Below are 24,735 nucleotides of genomic sequence, written 5' to 3' on the forward strand. Positions count from 1 at the left end.
TCAGCTCTGGGTCTCCCACGGCCAGAATCATGGTGTCAGCAGGGCTGCTTTCCCTTCTGGAGGCTCTGGGGGCAAATCCACATTCAGCCTCTCTCAGGCTGTTGGCAGGATTCAGTTCCATGGGTTGTAGGTTGAGGTCCCTGTCTCCTGCTGACTGTCACCTGAGGGAGTCATTCTTGCCTTCTATGGGCTGCCCACATACCTTGGCTCATGGCCCCTTCCTCCACCTTCAAAACCAGCAATGGCAGTCGAGTCCTTTCTTTCTGCTTCGAATCTCTCTGAGCTGGGTCTCTCTGACTGGCCCCAGCTGGAGAAAGTTCTCTGTTTTTAAAGGCTCAAGTGATTATACGGGGTCCACTGGGATCATCTAGGATAATCTCCTGATTTTAAGCCCATAGCTTTAATTCCATTTTGCACAGTGCCTTTTGCTGTGTAAGGTAACAGTCACAGGTGTGACACCAGGGGTAAAGTTTCTGCCTTCTGCACCACCCTCCCACCAGGACAGCATGGACAACAGGGCAACAAGTGCCTTCTGAAAAGAGAGACCTTTATAGTAGCTGATGTGATCAAATGCTGCTCCAAGTTGTTAGAATCAAAAACAGAGGGAATTCCCTGGTGGCACAGTGGTTAAGAATCTGCCTGCCAATGCAGGGGACACGGGTTCAGTCCCTGGTCTGGGAAGATCCCATGTGCCGCGGAAGCCTGCATGCTAAAGCCCACACTCTGCAACAAGAGAAGCCACCACAATGAGAAGCCTGCGCACCGCAACGAAGAGTAGCCCCCGCTCGCCGCAACTAGAGAAAGCCCACACGCAGCAACGAAGACCCAACGCAACCAAAAATAAATAAATAAATAAAAACAAAAACAGAGACCAGGCTTGAAAATTCCCTGAGCAGACAACCAGTTTAGTCCTACAAACAAAGCTTAATTTAGCTTATTTTGTAAGGCTAACTCGACCTGGGTCATTTCTTCCTTATGCCTCTGAGAATCATAAGCAAAACTTAAACTGTTTCCCAAGGTTGATATGAGGTAAATACTGACCATTTCCCTATCATTTAAGAAAATTCTAATACTGTAACCAACACTGTGACGAATAAACAAACCATCACCACTTTGCCACCATACAAGATGCTTTGTAGCAGTGTACCCCTGAGCCTCAGTCCATGCTTTGGTTTGAGTGCTCCCGGTTTCCAAACTGTCTTTTTGGTGTGTATTCATTACTTCTTGGGTGATTCATTGTTCTTACTTTGACTGTTTATGAACTGTTGACAAGGCACTCTATGCATTACATCCTTACAGAGCTCTTGTAATGACAACAGGAGCCCTAAGAGCTGGGAGAGCCCCAGACCCTGTGGTCTCAGGCCCGTGCGACAGTGCACCCTGAAGAGAAGATACCCTGTAGGAAGCACTGGGCCCGGCTTCTGAGCACTCTGCCCTTTAGAAATGAGAAGGGCCTGAACCGTGGTGCTGTCTGCCCTGGTCTGACTGCCTGTACTTTCTTTAGGTCATTTAACTTTGACTTTCTAATCATCTCTCGTACTACTTTTATAAACATCTTTGGTTGTGCCACGCTGCAAATGATTCCATGTTTACACCCCTTTTTCCTCCCCCATACAGATGCATATCCTAATTCTGAAGTTGTCTATGTCTGGACCAATGGCACAACCAAGTCGGTTGTGGTGGCAGAAGATGGCTCCAGGCTGAACCAATACCACCTGATGGGGCAGACAGTGGGCACAGAGAACATCAGCACCAGCACAGGTAAGCCTCACCCCCCATTCAGGGGCGCACACCCTGGGAGAGCCCAGGACTCTCCTTAGCCACCCGGGCCTGTCGTGCTGTGCTGGCCACAAGGAACCTTCCACATCGGGCCCCCTCCCTCCAGCCGCACATGGAGGCATCAGCTGTGGCATCCTGGCATTAAGGATCATGAGAGCATTAATCTGAGGTGCATTTGCCTCCATGTGAGCAGCCCTGGTGACCGCAGGCCCTGGCCGGAGGCCTCATGGACCTACTTATATAACATAGTCCTGCCCAAGCACTGAGACATGAGGGCAGCAGCCTCTGCAGGAAAGGTAGAGAGCTTCCTGCAAATACTCTCATTTACCTGTTCTGCTATCTCCCCACTTTGAACATTTCAGAGGTTTTCCTGGGGTTGAATTTGGGAAGCACAACCGGGCACCATAGAAATAGCTGAGGTTTTAGCAAGTGCTGTCACACCCGCAGGCACAGGGCTGGCCTGAGCCCGCAGGGCAGCACAAGCCAGGCTTCACCTGACACAAAGTGGGCAGGGTGTCCAAAGGAACACAACGCGTTCCCTTCTTGCACCTGCAAGGGGTGTCCTCAGACACCTCCTGGCCCCAGGAGGCCCAGCCCTAGAGGTCATGGTCACAAGCTTGGCTGTGAGCAGGGGAGGGTCCTGCAGGGCTTCTCATGGCAGGAGAAATGTAGAACAGGGATGGAGAAAGTCCTGCTTGCAACATGAGTTCTAAGCCTCAAATGTTATCCTGGTCAGCGTCACTCTGTCAGCATCACCACCCCCTGGAGCTGGCTGGAAGCACAGGGACGTGCAGTGCATGCCTCCTCTCACACAGGCACTCAGTGTCCGTCCACTGGCGTGGGCTGGCATCCTGGGGAAAGGGCCTGGCAGGGCTGGGAGGAGGCTGCTGTGCCATGTGATTACCGTGTTAAAGGCAAGGGAAGAGAAAGCAGACCTGATTTTATGGGAACAAGTGAAAAGGTGGCACGGCAGAGGTTTGGGGTTAAGAATTGCAATGCTAATGGAGGGTGCTACAGTTGGGAGTCGTTTCATGTCGTTCTTTAAAAATTTATAAATGGGTTTCTGCTCTATTTGCATTCCAAAAAGATGGTCTTTTTTTGAACGTTATCTTATATTGTTATCCTCAACTCAAAAATAGAATGAAAAGAACCACCACAACAAAAGAATTACAAGTAGGAGAGTAACTTCAAATCCTAATGCAAAGAAACAGAATGGCATTTTCCCTCTTCTCAAGAATTGAGAGGCAAAATTGGATCATGATAAAGATGTCTTTGCTACTAAACATATCTTGCCCCCCTTCTCTCTGTCCCTGTCTCCTTCTGCTAGGCCTGAGCCTATTCCCCTCCTCTCACCTGCTCTCATCTGCCTGGGGCTGTGGGGAGGGCGTGGTGCATCTTGGCCCTGAGGGAATTTTGGTCTCCTCTTCTGTAAGAGGGCAGAGTTTGCCACATATGATCTTAACTCATGCTGTGAGAAAAGGCACGTAGGGACACATCCACAGCTGGCCTTGCTGAGCACTGGGCTTTGAATCCAACAGCAGGCGTCCGAGCTATGTAATCAGTCTCAAATGTCTCAACATTCTGCCCATACAGCCAGCCGACCACCCTCGAACAGATGGCCCCACCAGGGGTCTACCTTAGCAGAGACCCCAGGCCCTTCCCCCCACATTCACAGTTCCACCAGGCTCCCTGGCCACACCATCTACTTGTTGCAATTCAGCTGAAGAACTCTTGTCCTCAGATCAACTCAGCTCTGCCTCCACCTCTCAAAGCATCCTTCCCATCTCCCCAGGGAGATGCAAATTCACACAGCAAAGGAGACTCTGTCTAACACACCCTCCCACCGCAGCTGCCTTGGCTTCTTACCAGTTCACCATCAGGGCAGCATCGTTCTCCGCAACGAAGGGGAGGTCTGCACTCGCCTCCCACACAGCCAGCCAGATCCAGAGAAGGCACTGGGGCATCGCCAAGGAAATGCCCTCACTCTCTCTGTGGACCAGCGGAAGCTCAGAGTGGCCAGCACCAGTGGCCTCCGGAGGCTGTTGCTCCTCACCCCCAAGCCGGCTGAGGGGGCACAGAGCCTGTGGGGAAGTGGTAGCCCCCCACTCCTTCCAGCCCTCCCTGGCTGGGAAATGAGGAGAAAACAATCTGCCCACGACTGGGCTCTGTGATGTCCTGAGTTACATCTGGAGAGGCTAAATCCTGAAATCCTGATGGCAGTAGCAGTGAGGGGGGCAGGTGGAGAGTGGCATAGATTGTGACCAGGGATTAGGAAAACACACAAATCTGATTTTCCCCAGCAAAGCATCCACCAGCAGAGGCTCTTCAGAGGCTGGGGGTCAAAAGACTTACTTATAAAATGACCGTTAAGAAATCCATGCATCCTTCAGCCTCTCCTTCACCCAAACAATACAAATAAATGCTTGTCCAAAGGGAGGGTGGAGAGAAGGGAAGCTCCGGGGCTCTGACCAGGGGCAGGAACCACAGGGCAGGACTGTAGGGTTTCATTTAGGTGGCTGACTGCAGTAATTTGTTCATTTGCAGGTGAATACACAATCATGACGGCTCATTTCCATCTGAAGAGGAAGATCGGGTACTTTGTCATCCAGACCTATCTCCCCTGCATAATGACTGTGATCTTGTCGCAAGTGTCCTTTTGGCTGAACCGAGAATCAGTTCCAGCCAGGACAGTGTTCGGTGAGTGTCCCCAAGCCAGGCCTGTGACTGCCTCTAACACCCCAAAGACAGCAGCCTCAAAGTCCCTAGTGCTGCCTGTCTATTCTGTGACCTAGAAAACAAACAGACCAGTTAGTTATGAATTCAGTGTTAAAGAGTAGATTTAGGGCTGCTCTCTGAACCAGGGTTCAGAGCAATTCGATCACTGTTTCCCTTTTGAAAAGTCTTTCACTAAGAGCCTTTTTTTTTTTTTTTGAGGTTTGAAATTGCCAGCAATCTGTCTTATGTGGGATTTTGCTACGGTATTTTCACAAGTCTCATAAAGTACTGTTTTCTATGTTATCAGGCAGTTTTCTTTGAAATGTGCATGCCACTTTAAAATTAACTCCCAAGTGGCAGTCAATATGTTACATGTGATATGATAGTAATAGATTAAATGTATATAAAATATAATATATATTACCTTATGTATATATAAATGTAATATATATGAGATATACATACGTACGTATGACACATGTATATATGTATACATATATATGATAAGAATTTAGAAAATTATCTGACATCCTTGAGACATAAATCAAGTTTAGCAAGATCCAGCTCAGGAAGTACCTTGGCACAGCAGACATGGTTGAGTGTTTGACTTTTACGTGGAAGCTCATTTCATCAAAATCAATGTTAGAAGTAATTTCGTGGGTCAGTTGTAATGGATGCTCACATCTTTCTAAACTGTAAAGTACTATTCCCGCCTCAGCTTTTCCTATTGCACTGTCCCTTCCAAAGAAGGAAAACGTGCCCTGCATTTCCCGCCAGTGCTCCTGTAGGTGGAGGAAGCCGGAGGAGCCTCGGGATTTCCAGTGAGGGCCCAGGATTGCTCCTGTCTGAGCAATCTCTCTACCTCGAGCCACATACCCAGCTTCACCTGCCTCACCTGATTTAGCTTCAGGAGGGTGTGGAGGTTGGCTTGTGGCCAGGCAGTGCTCCCCTAGCTCTTTAGGGGAGCATTAGTAGGTGGGCAAGGAAAAAGATTTAGTTTGGAGAATGCCCTATATTCCAGTCTGCTTCCTCTTAGAGATTCTCAAAGCACATTAGGATGTTAAAGGACTCAAGGAGACACAAGAAGCCTGTTCAAGGTCACACACAGAACACTTCTCTCCAGCACAATGATTAACTGGATTTCTAAGAAAAATCAAAGATGACTACCGATTTCTCATTTAGCGTTAATTCCATGCACAGTACCGTGTTCAGTGAGGGTATATAAATACCTCTGAAAGATGACACTGAATGAAGACTAAGCTGCTATGACCACCAGCAACATGACACTCTTTTGGTGCTCTTTCCTGAGGCTGCCCTAACAAAGTACCACACACTGAGTGCTTAAGCAATAGAAATTAACTCTCTCACAGTTCTGGAGGCTACAAGTCCAAAATCAGCAGAGTTCGTTTCTTCTGAGGACTGTGAGGGAAGGCTCTGTTTCTGGCCTCTCTCCCAGTTTCTGGTACTTCCTTGGCCTGTGGCAGCATAATTCCAGTCTTCATGTGCTGTTCTCCCTGTGTGTGTGTGAGAGAGATACCAGTCATATTGGATTAAGGCCTACCCTAATGACCTCATTTTAACTTGATTACTTCTGTAAAGACCATATTTCCAAGTAAGGTCTGGAAAGTAAATCTGAGGTTCTGGAGATTAAGAATTCAACTTATGCATTTGGGGGGGTACACAGTTCCACTCATAACAGGTGTGTTGCACCCACACCCCATACACATACTTGCACCTTTCTGCAAACAAAACTGCAGTAAGAAGAAAGACATAGAGCATGTGGAAACTACGTGGGCTGTAAGGTTTCAGCAGACCTGGGTCCCAGTACAGGTTCTCATTTGCCAGCTGGCGAATTTGGGTACATTACTATTTTTAAATCTTTAAGCTCCTCACTTGCAAAATGGGGATAATGACACCCATTCAGAATGTAGCTTAGATCAGAGTCTGGCCCTTAATAGATGCCCGTTAGAGGCTTATCGTCCCCTTCCGAGGATCCAGACTTCCTTTATGGTCACTGCAAATTTCCCCAGAAGACAAGGCAGATGGCTACAGGCATCTTGCATGGCAGCATCAAGGTGGCCCAGATCCTTGTTAGAAGGAGTGAAGTGCCAAGACCCAGATTCAGATGTGGTGCTTCTGTTGCACTCCGGTCCTCGGAGTCTGCATGCTGCGTTAATCCATGTGAAAGCAAGCCTGTCTCATCAGTTTTCTGGAGCCCACGACTTGTAAGGTGCACAGTGAGTCTTTGTGAAGCACTTCGTTAGAGCGGTGGGAACGTTCTTGCCCTTCTCAGCTGGACTTGCCTTGGGGCCACTAAGATGCCCCACTCCTCTGACGCATCCTTGTTGAGCACCAGCTCTCTGCAGGGTCAGGTCAGGACAACGGGGACACAGTTAGAGTATGTGTATGAATCAGACCCAAATCCCTGCCCACCTCGATTTATGTTCTAGAGGAAGGAGACGATTGACAAGGTAAATAAACTAAGCAGTGTTTTAAATGCTATGAATGTGTTGTGCTGTGAAAATTGTAGAGGGAGCGGGAGACCTAGGCTGGGGATTAAAGTGATAGTTCCTTTCTTTCTTTGTCACGTTCAGGGGTGTTATACTGGGGTCCAGTGCTGGTGCTGATCCTTGTTCCCATTGACCCCACCCCTGTCATTGACAACCACAGGGGTGACCACGGTGCTGACTATGACGACCCTCAGCATCAGTGCCCGGAACTCTCTGCCCAAAGTGGCTTATGCGACGGCCATGGACTGGTTCATAGCCGTGTGCTACGCTTTTGTGTTCTCTGCGCTGATCGAGTTTGCCACCGTCAACTATTTCACAAAGAGAGGCTGGGCCTGGGATGGCAAAAAAGCCTTGGAAGCAGCCAAGATCAAGGTACTGACTTCATTTTCCTCCATACTCCAGAGAAAATGTGCCTGATTTTATGTCCAAGTATAAGACCAGGTGTTTGTTTTCCCTACATCCCTCCCCCTGAAAAATGATTTCTTCCCTTATACTCAAGGTCCTTACAAAGTCTTATAACAGGTCTTGTTTTACCTTTATTTTGAATCACCAGCTTCATTCAAGGGAAAGGTCTGATATCAGGCCTATTACTTTTGCTAAAGTACCTTCTGTCTGTTCAGGGACTATTTATCCAGTTTTGAATGGTACAGTCAATTCTTCTGCTCACTCTTGCCACTTCACCATGCAGCGTGTCTTCTGCAAGGTGGCTTGAAGGTCATGAAGGGAGCATTCGAATTATTGGGAGCAACACAACAGGCAAACACACCCAATTCCACTGATGAGATGATTTGTCTTGTTTAAATGATGCACGTGAGTTATTGTGGGAAGCATTTCTCTATTCAAAGCAATTAAGTGCTGAGTATTTAGAGGGAGGTCGGTGCCTGAATCTAAAAAATATTTGAAGAAAAAAGGTTGTACAACATTCCAACCTGAACCAGATCCTTGGGGAAAAGAAAATAACATACATGGAATAGAAAATAAATAGCACATGGTAAAGTGCTAAGTATGCCACATTTAAAACAAACAAGTCCTTTGCTCTGAGAGAGGAACAGGCCAGACTTATCAGGGTAGACTTGAAAGTGAAACTTCATCTGTCCTTTGGAAATCATCATGAAGGGAGTCTGGAAGGCCCTACCGGAGACTGTGCCCCAAACCTGTGACTACACCAGGATACTCTGCTGCTGCTGAGGGCACTCAGCTGTGTGCACCCATGGCCCCTCAGGGAAGAAGGGAAGCAGGGAGATGCCTGGGGAGGGCCTTGACAAGCAGGAATCTCATGAGGGGGTGTGTTTTGGGGGATGATGGGGGACAGGAGTGAGCTGACAGCAGCAGGCGATTGGTGGGAAGCTGAGAAAACATGGCAGAGGCAGGGCGTCTTCAGACTGTGGGAATTCTGGACTGAAGTGTCCCAACAGACAGAACCATGGAGGATGTTTGTTGGGGGACATGGAGTCTGGAGAGAGGGGCTTCCCGACACCCAACACTGTGTTGCCAGGAAGTAAATGTTTGCTACAGGCCTGGAGACAGCCTCCCTGAGCCTGAGCGGGCAGCCGCCTGGGAGGTGCTGCAGGAATTGAGGCCATCAGGCTCGTGTCTGTGAGTCTAGGAGGAAGGTGGAACCCAGGGGCAATGGAGAGTCCTTGAAGGTTGTCGAATGGGCTGTCATCATCATCGGCCACCTCGCTTGCTCACACTCAGCCTCAGTGTCCTTATTACTCATCACAGATCTGAATGCAGACCTGGAGGGAGAGGAGGACATGGAGGTAACTGGCTCATGTAATCTCAGATTAGCACTGATCTCCTAGAAGACTAGGTGTTGTCCCCCAAGGCTGTGGTGCTGGGGATACCATCCCTTAGGCCAGTGGAGGCATCGAGGCATCTGCAGGTATCCCGGCAGGCAAGTCATACTGTTACACACGGTGGTGAGCATGAATAAGTAAGTATAGCGTTACTGGCTTTTACTTAGAAGTGGAGAAAATTTGAACACCAGACTGTGTTCACCATCATTACCTGTTGGGATCTTCAGAGTTGGGAATGCAAGATGGTTTTTAGGGGTAGACACCTGTGAAAGGACAGAGGAAGGAGTTGAAGTTGACCGTGTAGGGAGCTGTCTGCCCTTAGCTGGGCAGCAAGTCGTCCCGGAAGGAGGACAGAGGCACATCTCTGGACCACTGTGGCCACCCTGAGTCCTGTTTGAAACACCCACTTCTGAGACCCATCATTCTCTCCTCCAGTGTCTGCTCTGTCCTGGTTACACCCAGAGACAAAGGCCGTGCAAACCACTGAGGTAGCTAGTCCATCATGCTGATGGGCTTCTTCTGGCAGACGAGTAGGGGTGTGTGCATGGCACCATGGGGGCTGCAAAGAACCGTACCATTTCTGAGGAGTGGCCCACAGACCCTGCTCTGCTCTGACGCTGTGGTCACCCTCACTGTGGCCCCGGGGTCATTGTGCTCCCTGCATCTGGGTACATATGCACTCTTATTCCACCTCACTTTTCACTGCTTCTTCTTGCTCCTTCTCCATGCACTTCCTCTCTGCTTTTCATCTTTCACATATTTTTTAACATCTTTATTGGAGTATAATTGCTTTACAATGGTGTGTTAGTTTCTGTTTCATAACAAAGTGAATCAGTTATACATATACATGTATCCCCATATCTCTTCCCCCTTGCGTCTCGCTCCCTCCCACCCTCCCTATTGCACCCCTCTAGGCGGTCACAAAGCACCGAGCTGATCTCCCTGTGCTATGCAGCTGCTTCCCACTAGCTATCTATTTTACGTTTGGTAGTGTATATATGTCCATGCCACTCTCTCACTTTGTCACAGCTTACCCTTCCCCCTCCCCATATCCTCAAGTCCATTCTCTAGTAGGTCTGTGTCTTTATTCCTGTCTTAACCCTAGGATCTTCATGACATTTTTTTTTCTTAAATTCCATATATATGTGTTAGCATATGGTACTTGTTTTTCTCCTTCTGACTTACTTCACTCTGTGTGACAGACTCTAGGTCCATCCACCTCACTACAAATAACTCAATTTTGTTTATTTTTATAGCTGAGTAATATTCCATTGTATATATGTGCCACATCTTCTTTATCCATTCATCTGTTGATGGGCACTTATGTTGCTTCCATGTCCTGGCTATTGTAAATAGAGCTGCAATGAACATTTTGGTACATGACTCTTTTCGAATTATGGTTTTCTCAGGGTATATGCCCAGTAGTGGGATTGCTGGGTCGTATGGTAGTTCTATTTGTAGTTTTTTAAGGAACCTCCATAGTCTCTGTATCAATTTACATTCCCACCAACAGTGCAAGAGGGTTCCCTTTTCTCCACACCCTATCCAGCATTTATTGTTTCTAGATTTTTTGAGGATGGCCATTCTGACCGGTGTGAGATGATATCTCATTGTAGTTTTGATTTGCATTTCTCTAATGATTAATGATGTTGAGCATTCTTTCATGTGTTTCTTGGTAATCTGTATATCTTCTTTGGAGAAATGTCTACTTCGGTCTTCTGCCCATTTTTGGATTGGGTTGTTTGTTTTTTTGATATTGAGCTGCATGAGCTGGTTGTAAATTTTGAGATTAATCCTTTGTCAGTTGCTTCATTTGCAAATATATTCTCCCATTCCCAGGGTTGTCTTTTGGTCTTGTTTATGTTTTCCTTGGCTGTGCAAAAGGCTTTAAGTTTCATTGAGTTCCATTACTCTAGGAGGTGGGTCAAAGTGGACCTTGCTGTGATTTACGTCGTAAAGTGTTCTGCCTATGTTTTCCTCTAAGAGTTTGATAGTGTCTGGCCTTATATTTAGGTCTTTAATCCACTTTGAGTTCATTTTTGTGTATAGTGTTAGGGAGTGTTCTAATTTCATTCTTTTACATGTAGCTGTCCAGTTTTCCCAGCACCACTTATTGAAGAGACTGTCTTTTCTCCACTGTATATTCTTGCCTCATTTATCAAAGATAAGGTGACCATATGTGTGTGGGTTTATCTCTGGGCTATCTATCTCGTTCCATTGATCTATCTTTCTATTTTTGTGCCAGTACCATACTGTCTTGATTACTGTAGCTTTGTAGTATAGTCTGAAGTCAGGAAGCCTGATTCCTCAAGCTCCATTTTTCTTTCTCAAGATTGCTTTGGCTATAAGGGGTCTTTTGTGTTTCCATACAAATTGTGAATTTTTTTGTTCTAGCTCTTTGAAAAATGGCAGTGGTAGTTTGGTAGGGATTGCATTGAATCTGTAGATTGCTTTGGGCAGTATAGTCATTGTCACAATGTTGATTCTGCCAATCCAAGAACGTGGTATATCTCTCCATCTATTTGTATCATCTTTAATGTCTTTCATCAGTGTCTTATAGTTTTCTGCATACAGGTCTTTTTTCTCCTTATGAAGATTTACTCCTAGGTATTTTATTCTTTTTGTTGCAATGGTAAATGGGAGTGTCTCCTTAATTTCTCTTTCAGATTTTTCATCATTAGTGTATAAGAATGCAAGAGATTTCTGTGCATTAATTTTGTACCCTGCTACTTTACCAAATACATTGATTAGCTCTAGTAGTTTTCTGGTAGCATCTTTAGGATTCTCTGTGTATAGTATCATGTCATCTGCAAACAGTGACAGCTTTACTTCTTCTTGCTGATTTGGATTCCTTTTATTTCCTTTTCTTCTCTGATTGTTGTGGCTAAAACTTCCAAAACTATGTTGAATAATAGTGGTGAGAGTGGGCAACCTTTTCTTGTTCCTGATCTTAGTGGAAATGGTTTCAGTTTTTCACCTTTGAGGATGATGCTGGCTGTGGGTTTGTCATGTATGGGCTTTATTATGTTGAGGTAAGTTCTCTCTATGACTACTTTCTGGAGGGTTTTTATCAAAAATGGCGTTGAATTTTGTTGAAAGCTTTCTCTGCATCTATTGAGATGATCATATATTTTTCCCCCTCAGTTTGTTAACATGGTGTATCACATTGATTGATTTGCGTATATTGAAGAATCCTTGCATTCCTAGGATAAATCCCACTTGATCATGGTGTATGATCCTTTTAATGTGCTGTTGGATTCTGTTTGCTAGTATTTTGTTGAGGATTTTTGCATCTATGTTCATCAGTGATATTGGCCTGTAGTTTTCTTTCTTTATGACAGCTTTGTCTGCTTTTGATATCAGGGTGATGGTGGCCTCGTAGAATGAGTTTGGGAGTGTTCGTCCCTCTGCTATATTTTGGAAGAGTTTGAGAAGGATAGGTGTTAGCTCTTCCCTAAATGTTTGATAGAATTCGCCTGTGAAGCCATCTGGTCCTGGGCTTTTGTTTGTTGGAATATTTTTAATCACAGTTTCAATTTCAGTGCTTGAGTTTGCTCTGTTCATATTTTCTATTTCTTCCTGGTTCAGTCTCAGAAGGCTGTGCATTTCTAAGAATTTTTCTATTTCTTCCAGGTTGTCCATTTTATTGGCATATATTTGCTTGTAGTAATCTCTCGTGATCCTTTGTATTTCTGCAGTGTCAGTTGTTATTTCTCCTTTTCCATTTCTAATTCTATTGATTTGAGTCTTCTTCCTTTTTATCTTGATGAGTCTGGCTAATGGTTTATCAATTTTATTTATCTTCTCAAAGAACCAGCATTTAGTTTTATTGATCTTTGCTATCATTTCCTTCATTTATTTCTGATCTGATCTTTATGATTTCTTTCCTTCTGCTAACTTTGGGGTTTTTTTGTTCTTCTTTCTCTAATTACTTTTGGTGTAAGGTTAGGTTGTTTATTTGAGATGCTTCTTGTTTCTTAAGGTAGGATTGTATTGCTATAAACCTCCCTTTAGATCTGCTTTTGCTGCATCCCATATGTTTTGGGTCGTCGTGTTTTCATTGTTATTTGTCTCTAGGTATTTTTTGATTTCCTTTTTAATTTCTTCATGGTCACTTCTTTATTAAGTAATGTATTGTTTAGCATCCATGTGTTTGTACTTTTTACAGATTTTTTCCTGTAATTGCTATCTCATAGCGTCTCATAGTGTTGTGGTTGGAAAAGATAATTGATACGATTTCAGTTTTCTTAAATTTACTGAGGCTTGATTTGTGACCCAGTACAAGTACTATCCTGGAGCATGTTCCATGACGACTTGAGAAGAAAGTGTATTCTGTTGTTTTTGGATGGAGTGTTCTATAAATATCAATTAAGTCCATCTTGTTTAATGTATCATTTAAAGTTTGTGTTTCCCTTATTCATTTTCATTTTGGATGATCTGTCCATTGGTGAAAGTGGGGTGTTAAAGTCCCCTACTATGAATGCGTTACTGTCGATTTCCCCTTTTATGGCTGTTAGCATTTGCGTTATGTACTGAGGTGCTCCTCTGTTGGGTGCATAAATATTTACTATTGTTATATCTTCTTCTTGGATCGATCCCTTGATCATTATGTAGTGTCCTTCTTTGTCTCTTGTAATAGTCTTTATTTTAAAGTCTATTTTGTCTAATATGAGAATGGCTACTCCAGCTTTCTTTTGATTTCCATTTGAATGGAATATCTTTTTTCATCACCTCACTTTCAGTCTGAATGTGTACCTGGGCCTGACGTGGGTCTCTTGTAGCCAGCATATATATGGGTGTTGTTTTGGTATCCATTCAGCCAGTCTATGTCTTTTGGTTGGAGCATTTAATCCATTTACACTTACGGTAATTATTGATATGTATGTTCCTATTACCATTTTCTTAGTTGTTTTGGGCTTGTTATTGTAGGTCTTTTCCTTCTCTTGTGTTTCCTGCCTAGAGAAGTTCCTTTAGCATTTGTCATAAAGCTGGTTTGGTGGTGCTGAATTCTTTTAGCTTTTGCTTGTCTGTAAAAGTTTTAATTTCTCTGTCAAATCTGAATGAGATCCTTGCTGGGTAGAGTAATCTTGGTTGTAGATTTTTTCCCCTTCATTACTGTAAATATGTCCTGCCACTCCCTTCTGGCTTGCAGAGTTTCTGCTGAAAGATCAGCTGTTAACCTTATGGGGATTCCCTTAGATGTTATTTGTTGTTTTTCCCTTGCTGACTTTTAATATTTTTTCTTTGTATTTAATTTTTGATAGTTTGATTAATATGTATCTTGGCATGTTTCTCCTTTGATTTATCCTGTATGGGACTCTCCTTGCTTCCTGGTCTTTAACTATTTCAGTTCCCGTATTAGGGAAGTTTTCAACTATAATCTCTTCAAATATTTTCTCAGTCCCTTTCATTTTCTCTTCTTCTTCTGGGACCCCTACAATTAGAATATTGGTGCGTTTAATTTTGTCCCAGAGGTCTCTGAGACTGTCCTCAATTCTTTTCATTCTTTTTTCTTTATTCTGCTCTGCTGTAGTTATTTCCACTATTTTATCTACCACTTATCCGTTTTTCTGCCTCAGTTATTCTGCTATTGATCCCTTCTAGAGAATTTTTAATTTCATTTTTTGTGTTGTTTATCACTGTTTGTTTGCTCTCTAGGTCTTCTAGGTTCTTGTTAAACATTTCTTGTATTTTCTCCATTCTATTTCCAAGATTTTGTATCATCTTTACTATCATTATTCTGAATTCTTTTTCAGGTAGCCTGCCTATTTCCTCTTAATTTGTTAAGTCTGGTGGGTTTTTGCCTTGCTCCTTCATTTGCTGTGTTTCTCTGTCTTCTCATTTTGGTTAACTTACTGTGTTTGGGGTCTCCTTTTGCAGGCTGCAGGTTCATAGTTCCTGTTGTTTTTGGCGTTTGTCCCCAGTGGCTAAGGTTGGTTCAGTGGTTTGTGTAAGCTTCCGGGTGGAGGTGACTAGTGCCTGTGTTCTGGTGGATGAGGCTGGATCTTGTCTTTCTGGTGGGCAGGTCCATGACTGGTGGTGTGTTTTGGCATGTCTGTGGCCTTATTATGATTTTAGGCGGCCTCTCAGCTAATGGATTGGGTTGTGTTCCTTTCTTGCTAGGTGTTTGGCGTAGGGTGTCCAGCACTGTAGCTTGCGGTCGTTGAGTGGAGCTGGGTCTTGGTGTTAAGATGGAGATCTCTGGGAGATTTTTGCCGTTTGATATTACGTGGAGCTGGGAGGTCTCTTGTGGACCAATGTCCTGAACTTGGCTCTCCCACCTCAGAGGCACAGCCCTGATGTCTGGCTGGAGCACCAGAAGCCTGTCATCCACACGGCTCATAATAAAAGGGAGACAAAACAGAAAGAAAGAAAGAAGATAAAATATAATAAAATGAAATTTAAAAGTTATTAAAATAAAAAGTAAGTATTAAAAACATTTTTAAAGTAATTTAAAAAAAGAAAGAAAGAAGGCGGAGAGCAACCAAACCAAAAAAACAAATCCACCAATGATAACAAGCGCTAAAAACTATACTTAAAAAAAAAAACGGACAGACAGAGCCCTAGGACAAATGGTAAAAGCAAAGCTATACGGACATAATCACACACAGAAGCATACACAGACACATTCACAAAAAGAGAAAAAGGGAAAAAAATATATACATTTTTGCTCCCAATGTCCACCTCCTCAATTTGGGATGATTCATTGTGTATTCAGTTATTCCACAGATGCAGGGCACATCAAGTTGATTGTGGGGATATAATCCGCTGCTCCTGAGGCTGCTGGGAGAGATTTTCCTTTCTCTTCTTTGTTCTCACAGCTCTTGGGTTTCAGCTTTGGATTTGCCCCGCCTCTGCGTGTTGGTCGCCTGAGGGTGTCTGTTCCCCGCCCAGACAGGACTGGGTTAAAGGAGCAGCTAATTAGGGGGCTCTGGCTCACTTAGGCTGGGGGGAGGGAGGGACACGGATGTGGGGCGAGACTGCGGTGGCAGAGGCCGGCGTGACGTTGCAACAGCCTGAGGTGCGCCGTGCGTTCTCCTGGGGAAATTGTCCCTGGATCACGGGACCCTGGCAGTGGTGGGCTGCACAGGCTCCCAGGAGGGGCGGTGTAGATAGTGACCTGTGCTCACACACAGGCTTCTTGGTGGCAGCAGCAGCGGCCTTAGCATCTCATGCCCGTCTCCGGGGTCCACGCTGATAGCTGCGGCTCGCATCCGTCTTGAGCTCCTTTAAGCTGTGCTCTTAATCCCCTCTCCTCGCGCACCAGGAAATAGAGAGGCAAGAAAAAGTCTCTTGCCTCTTTGGCTGGTCCTGACTTTTTCCCGGACTTCCTCCCGGCTAGCCGTGGGGCACTAGCCCCTTCAGGCAGTGTTCACACCGCCAGTCCTCTCCCTGCGCTCCTACCGAAGCCCGAGCCTCAGCTCCCAGCCCTCGCCCACCCCGACGGCTGAGCAGACAAGCCTCTCGGGCTGGTGAGTGCTGGTCGGCACCTATCCCCTGTGCGGGAATCTCTCCGCTTTGCCCTCTGCACCCCTGTTGCTGCACTGTCCTCCGTGGCTCCGAAGCTTCCCCCCTCCACCACACGCAGTCACCGCCCACAAAGGGGCTTCCTAGCGTGTGGAAACCTTTCCTCCTTCACAGCTCCCTCCCACTGGTGCAGGTCCCATCCCTATTCTTTTGTCGCTGTTTTTATCTTTTTTCTTTTGCCCTACCCAGGTACGTGGGGAGTTTCTTGCCTTTTGGGAGGTCTGAGGTCTTCTGCCAGCATTCAGTAGGTGTCCTGTAGGAGTTGTTTTACATGTAGATGTATTTCTGATGTACTTGTGGGGAGTAAGGTGATCTCCACGTCTTAGTCTTCCGCCATCTTGAAGCTCCCTCCCACATATTTTTAATGGTTAATATATTTTCTTTCTTTTTTTAAAAAACCATAGTTACTGGGCTGTGTATTACATTTCCCAATCTTATTTATCTTACAACTGGAAGTTTTTACCTTTTGACCACCTTCACCCATTTTGCTCCCTGCCCCCTGCCCTCTGGTGACCAACAATCTGCTCTCTGTATCTATGAGTTCAGCTTTTTTTTGTTTTTTTGTTTGGATTCCACATATAAGTGAAATCATATGGTATTTGTCTTTCTCTGTCTGACTTATTTCACTTAGCACAATGCTCTCAAGATCCTTCCCTGTTGGAAATGGCAGGATTTTCTTCCTTTTTTATGGCTGAATACTATTCCATTGTGTTCCAATGTGTATTCTATTGTATGTATACACACACACACACACACACACACACACACACACCACATTTTGTTTAACCATCGACTGGCAGACACATTGTTACCATATTTTTGCTATTGTGAATAATGTTGCTATGAGCAATGGGATGCAGATCTGTTTTTCAGATAGTGATATATCTTCTTTAATTATTCTTTGGTTTTCCAAATTTAATTTAATGAGATTATGTTACTTTGGTAAAGGAACAGAATTTTTCCCAACATTCTATCATGCAAATTTTCAAACATACAGAAATGTTGAAGAACTACAAAATGAAAACCTGTCTACTATTAACATTTTACTGAGCTTGTGTCATCACCACCCATCTATCATTTATCTATCTATCTATGTTACCTAAAATCTGTCTATCCATTCATCCATCCACCCATCCTCAATCCATCTGTCAATACATCATATTTTTTGATGTATTTCAAAGTAAATAGTACATTTCCCACTAATACTTCAGTAAGCATGTCACTAACTAGAGTTCAATATTTGTTTACTGTTTGATTCTTTTGAAGCAAAATTTACATAGTATGAAATGCACAAATGTTAAGGGTACTTTTGCTGAGGTTTGATGAACATGTTCACCAGTAAACCCAAATCCCTATCAAGATAGAGAACATTGCCAGCACTCCAGAAAGGTCACCATGCCCCTTCCCAGTCCATTCCTGGTCCCACCACAACAAAGGTAACCACTATTCCGAATTTTTCTACCATAAAGTATTTTGCCTGTTCTAGAATTTCACATCCAAGACTGGCCATGTGGGGTTCTAGGCTTAGAAGTCTGTGGAAGGCTGCCCTCTGCCAGAGCTAAGCTGATACCCTCTCTGTCTCTGTCTTTATGTCTGTTTCTGTCTCTCTCTTTTGAGAGATAAACCTTCAGAACCTTTAGAAGTGAACTGACAGCTGCCTGCAAACGTCATGCCCTTAAATTTTTTATATTTTGCAGAAAAAGGAGCGTGAACTTACACTAAATAAATCAACAAATGCTTATACTACTGGGAAGATGACCCACCCCCCAAACATCCCAAAGGAGCAGACCCCTTCAGGGACCTCAAATGCCTCTTCAGCCTCAGTAAAACCTGAAGACAAGACTTCTGAAAACAAAAAGACTTACAACAGCATCAGCAAGATAGACAAAATGTCCCGAATTATATTCCCAGTCCTGTTTGGCACTTTCAACCTAGTTTACTGGGCAACATATTTGAATAGGGAGCCAGTGATTAAAGGGGCTACCTCTCCAAAATGAGCTGCCATGCTCCCAAACTCCAAGACAGCCATACGTTCAGTGACGGGCACCAAGGAGAGGTTGAGCTTGGGGGACCTCCCTTTTTTGGGCACTATCTTTCAGGAAATTTTTGCATGTTTAATAATATGTACAAATAATATTGCCTTGATGTTTCTATATATAATGTCAGATGTTTCAAAGATGTCACGTTGATAAATCAAGCCACTTTCTAGAAAAACAGGAGACAATGGCTCTGATACTCAGATGCTCAGTATCTTACATTGATAGTTTACAAACAAGTATATTTTTAACTGTTCCAAGTGTTACCTAACAATGTTTTTTATACTTTGAATGTCATTTCATACAAATTTTCCCAGCAAATAAATATTTTAGGAAATACTCCATGATTACTACTTGACCAACTCTCACAAGAAACAAATATCACAAAGAGCACATTTTTCTTTGAAAAAGAAACTGTGGGCATTTATGTACAAAACTAATTGCCTTTGATAATTCTTACTGTTCTGAAATTAAAAGTACTGCATGATCTTATGTTAAGAAATAGAATAAACAAATATTTATGCAGACATTTAATAACAGAAATATATGATATGTTAGATTAACAGATACAATGTTTCCCCAAGGAAAAATTTAACTGCTTAAAAATAGTTTTTGTGGGGGAGGTGGGAATGAAACTTACTTCTCTCCCTCCGACTCCCCCCACTAACTGAACAATGACCAAGAAAGAAAAGATCTTAAAACAAAAAGTAGTGTGATGACAGTCTTGGCATTTGGCCTGAGCATCCACTGTCTGAAACACTGACCACACCTCACTGCAGACAGTGTGTAGTGCTTCAGTGGTGAGAAATTGTAAATGAGTTATTTTCCATTTTATTTCCCTGTATGTTATTTCATGATTGACTTATTGCTCTGTTAGCTTTTGTATATGAACCTTAAATGTTCATTAAAAAATAAACTGATCTTGTGGATAAATGTCATATTTTGAAAAATATTTCATATTTTGGTGGGTGGATTGACTCATTTTCTAAAAATTATGTAAAGGAAACCCATCATGAAATTGCTTGGGAAAAAGTGTCTCACTTGGCTGCTCACCTCTGTTCCAATCTAATTCTTCTGGGTAGTATGTAGAGAGAAAGCTGACTTCAACCACAGTGAGGTGAATAGGTAGAATTGGAAGTTCTTTCCGTCTCATACATCTCGAGGGTGCGGTGCCCTACAGGTCTCTGCTTGATAGAGCTCTACCTGAAGGTGTTCCCAAGGTGGGTGCTTGCTGTGGGCAAAGTGACTACTCAGTTCTCCATGGATTTCCTTTTTTTTTTTTTTTTTTGGCAGTATGTGGGCCTCTCACTGTTGTGGCCTCTCCCATTGCGGAGCACAGGCTCTGGACGCGCAGGCTCAGCGGCCGTGGCTCACGGGCCTAGCCGCTCTGCGGCATGTGGAATCTTCCCGGACCAGGGCAATAACCCATGTCCCCCGCATCGGCAGGTGGACTCTCAACCACTGCACCACCAGGGAAGCCCCATGGCTTTCCTTTTGCTGTTTGTAAAGAGTGATACAAAGAACTGCATGTGGACCAGCTACTTACTGTTAGAAGAAGTATCCAGGAACAACATGTATAAAAGGAACAGTTTCTGTCTCCTCTATGACTTGTAAAAGGGAAATTATGACCATTAGCAAATGGTATCAAAATTAAACCTGCCTAAATTGACTACTTCATGGTACCTAATTCTTAAAAACCCATCCACCTCACCATGTTTCGTGGACACAGACATGGTCATGGCCATGGACACACATATAGGCAGATATTCAGAAGTCTTTCATCTTGAATAACCAGATAAATGCCTATAGCATCCACTCACTGAAAACTCCAAGTACTTATCCTGACAAGCTTTTTCACAGGATTCAAGATCAGGTATTACATTTTATCAGAGTAGTATGAGAGATGCACAGAACTACTACATTCTTCAAAAGACTGGTGCCCATTTTTGGCATCCCTTGTTCATTAAATACACAGAGGTTCCATTGCCGCTACTCAGGCTCTCATAATAGAAAGGTAAAGGTCAACAAAAGGGGTGCTCTTAAAACGTCACACAAGAAGCATTTCTCTATTTCGAATGGTGCTATATTTGTAGAATGATGTTTGTGCTTTCCATTATACCACAGCATAAAATTGGCCAAAACCAAGGGCAGACATGAAGCTGACTATGAAGCTTCTGTTTTCATTTACTGTTTATTTTTATTTCTCTTACAGTCTTTACAGTTTAGCCTTGCATTGTAGTTTGGAGAAAAATATACTATAGGTTAGATCTAAAAGGCTACACATACATACAAATGCTCACTTTAAACATCTCAGTCCTAATGGGAAATGATATCTTCCATAGCAGGTTGCAATAATTTTCTTGACAAGTCCTAGCTTTTGTTACAGGAAACCCTGGAAGCCCTGCTAGGTGAATTCCAGTTTGAAGATCTAACTACTGCATTTACATGCTGCTCAGCCTTAAATCTGATGAATATTTAGTGAAAAAGGTCATATCAGTTGTCTGCTGATTTTGTATTATAGATATTTCAGTGTTTGTTATTTTTAATGAGGACATAATGAAGAATCACCTTGGGAAAAATGACAACAAGGCAAGGAATAAAATTTTTTGAAAATAATTATAAATTACAGTGCTCTACTTTTAGAACCAGAGTATTTAAATGTATCTCTTTTGACATCAACATAAATAGACAGAATATTCTAATAAGTCAGCAATCAGTATTACTTCTCTATTTCTCAGGAAGCGATGGGTCTATTTAGGGCAGACTATGGTGAAAGTTGACCTAAATGTTTATATGCAACAATTGGGTTCAGATATTTCGAGAGTAACTATCAAAGTTAAAATGATACAACACCCTGCATTGAATATTGACAAGGAAGTTGTAATCTTCTAATCTATTTGTTATGTTAATGCTTTAGGAATAATGCTGTATGTCTCCTTTGTGATAAGTTAGGGGAATTAGGTAAGGTAAATGAGAAATCTCTATTTTACAAATAAGGATATCAAAACCCAAAGAGGTTAATCTATTGGCTCAAATCATTAGGAGCAAATAGATTGCAGTTCTCATAGTTTCTAAATCTGGGTTCACAACCCCATGTAGTTTCTTCCAGATGGAAGATGATTTAGAACAAAAATGTAACCTAAAATGGAAAATCCTGCTTTAAGCAGTGGCTGAATGATAAGAATGCCCTAGAGAACATTTTTTACACTGAAAACGTGACCTTTAAGTCTGTTCCTTCTTATATAAGATTTTTGTGCTTCTGTGATCCTAGAAACTCCTCTTGATAGAATGGACCTGTCACAGTAGCACTCTCCCCATCTGAGAGAGAGACAGAGAGAGAGAGAGAGAGAGGAGGGAGCAAGGATGCAGGGAGGGAAGAGAGAGAGAAGCACTGATTGACTAGAACCCCGTGTTTGGATGTGATTGCTCCTCTCAGAGCACCCATGTAAATGATTACGGTGACTGCAAGGAGCGGGGAGTCTACATCAAGGGGAAAGCATAACTACGATGGCACAGAGTCTTCAATCAATGTTAGCCTGTACTGTAAGAACTAGCTTCAAATCAAAAAGAACTTTTTTAAAAAAATTGGAAATGCCATAGTTCTCTCAGTGAAAACAGTAGTTTAAATATTTAAAAATTAGTCTTAATGTCTTTATTACAATACTAGCACATCTGGGACAATCAATGCCATGAGCAAACATGGTGAGGATTTGAATATGAATTACTACTCTGATCATTGCAATTACTTGCCAGGTTTGCAGTGATGTAAGGTAATGCTTTTGAAGTGTGCAAAATGGTTCATTTCATCAAAGATTTGCATGATTATCTGTTTGTCAGTGTCATTTTCAATAGTCTATCTCAACTCCAATCTTAGTGGGTCTGTAGTTTATTTTAAAATGAGCCTGGGTTCTTTATGGAAACTTGTGATTGAAAAATATTTACTGCTTAGAATTTCCCTAATATAAAAGTCTGAAAAAATGGGTTTCCCTTAGTTTTTCTGAGTTCAGATCGAAAGACAAGTAAAACCAAACATCAGATACTATATTTTGCAATGCATAGCCTTAAAAGGAAAATTTGAAATGAGGTTTAATTGACTCAATATAATTTAAGCCTAATTTATTATACATTCTTCATGTTGCTACCACTGTCTCCGTAGCAGCCAACACTATTCCAGGCCAGTGACAGGTGCTCAGTGAATGTAAATTGATGGAGGGAATGAATACCGGAAAGTGGGTGGCCTGGATGTGATGAAACCTCTTTGGGTAGGGGTGGTTGTATCCCACCCAAAGAAAATATGTCTTTAAGAGTTTATAAAATAAAAATTTCGGTATTTTTTACAAACGTATCTATATTTCACATAACAACATTGGGAACACACCCACACACGGCAACAACTGGCTTGGCCTGAGTAGCAGGCTGACCCTTTAGGTCAGTGGTCCCCAGCAATCTTGGCACCAGGGACCGGTTTCGTGGAAGACAATTCTTCCATGGACGTGGGGGGTGGGGCGTGGGAAGGTGATTCAGGCTGTAATGCGAGCAATGGGAGGGATGGTTCAGGCGGTAATGCCAGCGCTGGTTCAGGCCATAATGCAAGTGATAGGCAGCAGCAGCAGATGAAGCTTCGCTCAATAGCCCGCCGCCGCTCACCTCTTGCTGTACGGCCCGGTACTGGTCCACGGCCCAGGGGTTGGGGACTCCTGCTTTAGGTAAAGTGGCCATATAATTTACTATTCAGAAATGAGACTGCTAGATGGTGGAGAGAGTACCTCAGTAAATCTTCTCCCCTCAAAAAGCAATGACAACTCTGGCAAGATTATCAAAAGCAACCATTTCAGAACTCTGGAAATTTAGATAAAGGCACACAACAAATTAAAAGTGTTTATTGAAGAAAACTACTGAGCCTCAATTAGAAAAGTGGGTCTATGACACTTTAGTTTAGGGATATTCCCATCTCCCTACCAGCTCCTTGGCATGGTCCCATAAAGACCAGCAGCTTTGCTGACACAAAGTGGGCTAACTTGATTTGGAACTCCAGAAAAAGCCCTGTCCCCAAGGCTTTGCCACGATTCGACCTGACTTGGAGCTCCAAGGAAAAGCTTTATTCCCAGGGCATTGTTGATAACAGAAGTCAGTAGCAGTCAGGGAAGGTAAACAGTATAGATTCCTAGGGCTGTGATATAATCTGGGGCTAAAAAGAGTCCAGCCAAAAATTTTAAAAGATAATGTAGGGACTCACATGTCCACAGTGAACTATGAAAACCTCTGACATATTCCTAGATCTGGAAAGCTGTGTGCATCTTCAGGGCTGTGTGAACAGTCAAGAATGAGCACAGAGAGCTATGCTGATACAGAAATGACACCTAGAAAGACGACTACAAATTAAACGAAATTGAAACAAACAGAGATTTTATACTCTAGGAAATACAAACACTACAGAACTGGTCCAGGAAAGTTACTAAACAACAACAAAAAATCTAACCTCCAGCAACAAAAAAAGTACAACAACAAACAGTAAGTAGGAAGGGAAGAATGACTGGATTTCAAAGTTACTGAAATATGTGTCTAGTATGTCCAGTTTTCAACAAGTACTATGAGATATGCAAAGAAGCAGGGAAATATAGCCTATATACAGGAAACAAAACAATCCAAAGAAACTAACCTTGAGGATACTCAGATGTTCAACTTAGTAGGCAGACTTTAAATCAGCTTTTATAAATATGTTCAAAGAACTAAAGGACACCATGTTTAAAAAATTAAGGAAAAGTAGGACAACAATGTTTCACCAAATAGATAATAGCAATAAAGAGACAGAAATCACTTTTATTTTATTTATTTATTTATTTATTTGCGGTACGTGGGCCTCTCACTGCTGTGGCCTCTCCCGTTGCAGAGCACAGGCTCCGGATGTGCAGGCTCAGCGGCCATGGCTCACAGGCCTAGCCGCTCCGCGACATGTGGGATCTTCCCAGACCGGGGCACGAACCCGCGTCCCCTGCATCGGCAGGTGGACTCTCAACCACTGCACCACCAGGGAAGCCCAGAAATCACTTTTAAAAAGAACCAACTAAAATTTCTGTAGCTAAAAAGTACAGTAACTGAAATGAAATATTCAGAAGTTGGCCTCTATATTGGATTTGAGCAGGCAGAGGAAAGAACCAGCAACCTTGAATGTAAGTGAATAGAGAGTATTCTGTCTGAGGAACAGAAAGAAAATACAGAGAATAAAATGAACAGAGCCTGAGACACCTGTGGAACACCATCAAATAGACCAACATATATGAAATGAGTCCTAGAAGGAGAGAGGAGAGATAAAGAAGAAAATTATTGAAGAAATAATGGTCAAAAGTTCTATATCAAGCAAAGTTATCC

At 43.1% G+C, this 24,735-nt stretch overlaps 1 protein-coding gene across 2 annotated transcripts in view; it reads left to right on the forward strand.

The window, feature by feature from the left end:
* GABRA5 (gamma-aminobutyric acid type A receptor subunit alpha5) overlaps nucleotides 1-19,304 on the forward strand; it is a 103,508-nt gene extending 84,204 nt beyond the window's left edge. For both annotated transcript variants that reach the window (XM_067755794.1, XM_067755802.1), the window contains 4 exons: nucleotides 1,618-1,761; nucleotides 4,324-4,476; nucleotides 7,165-7,376; nucleotides 18,028-19,304. In XM_067755794.1, the coding sequence (XP_067611895.1) occupies nucleotides 1,618-1,761; nucleotides 4,324-4,476; nucleotides 7,165-7,376; nucleotides 18,028-18,327 (809 nt within the window). In that variant the 3' untranslated portion in view covers nucleotides 18,328-19,304. The remainder of the gene's footprint in view (nucleotides 1-1,617; nucleotides 1,762-4,323; nucleotides 4,477-7,164; nucleotides 7,377-18,027) is intronic.
* The last annotated feature ends 5,431 nt before the right edge of the window (nucleotides 19,305-24,735 follow it).

This window comes from Pseudorca crassidens, chromosome 1, assembly GCF_039906515.1.
Source record: "Pseudorca crassidens isolate mPseCra1 chromosome 1, mPseCra1.hap1, whole genome shotgun sequence".
In the NCBI taxonomy this organism is placed as follows: Eukaryota; Metazoa; Chordata; class Mammalia; order Artiodactyla; family Delphinidae; genus Pseudorca; species Pseudorca crassidens.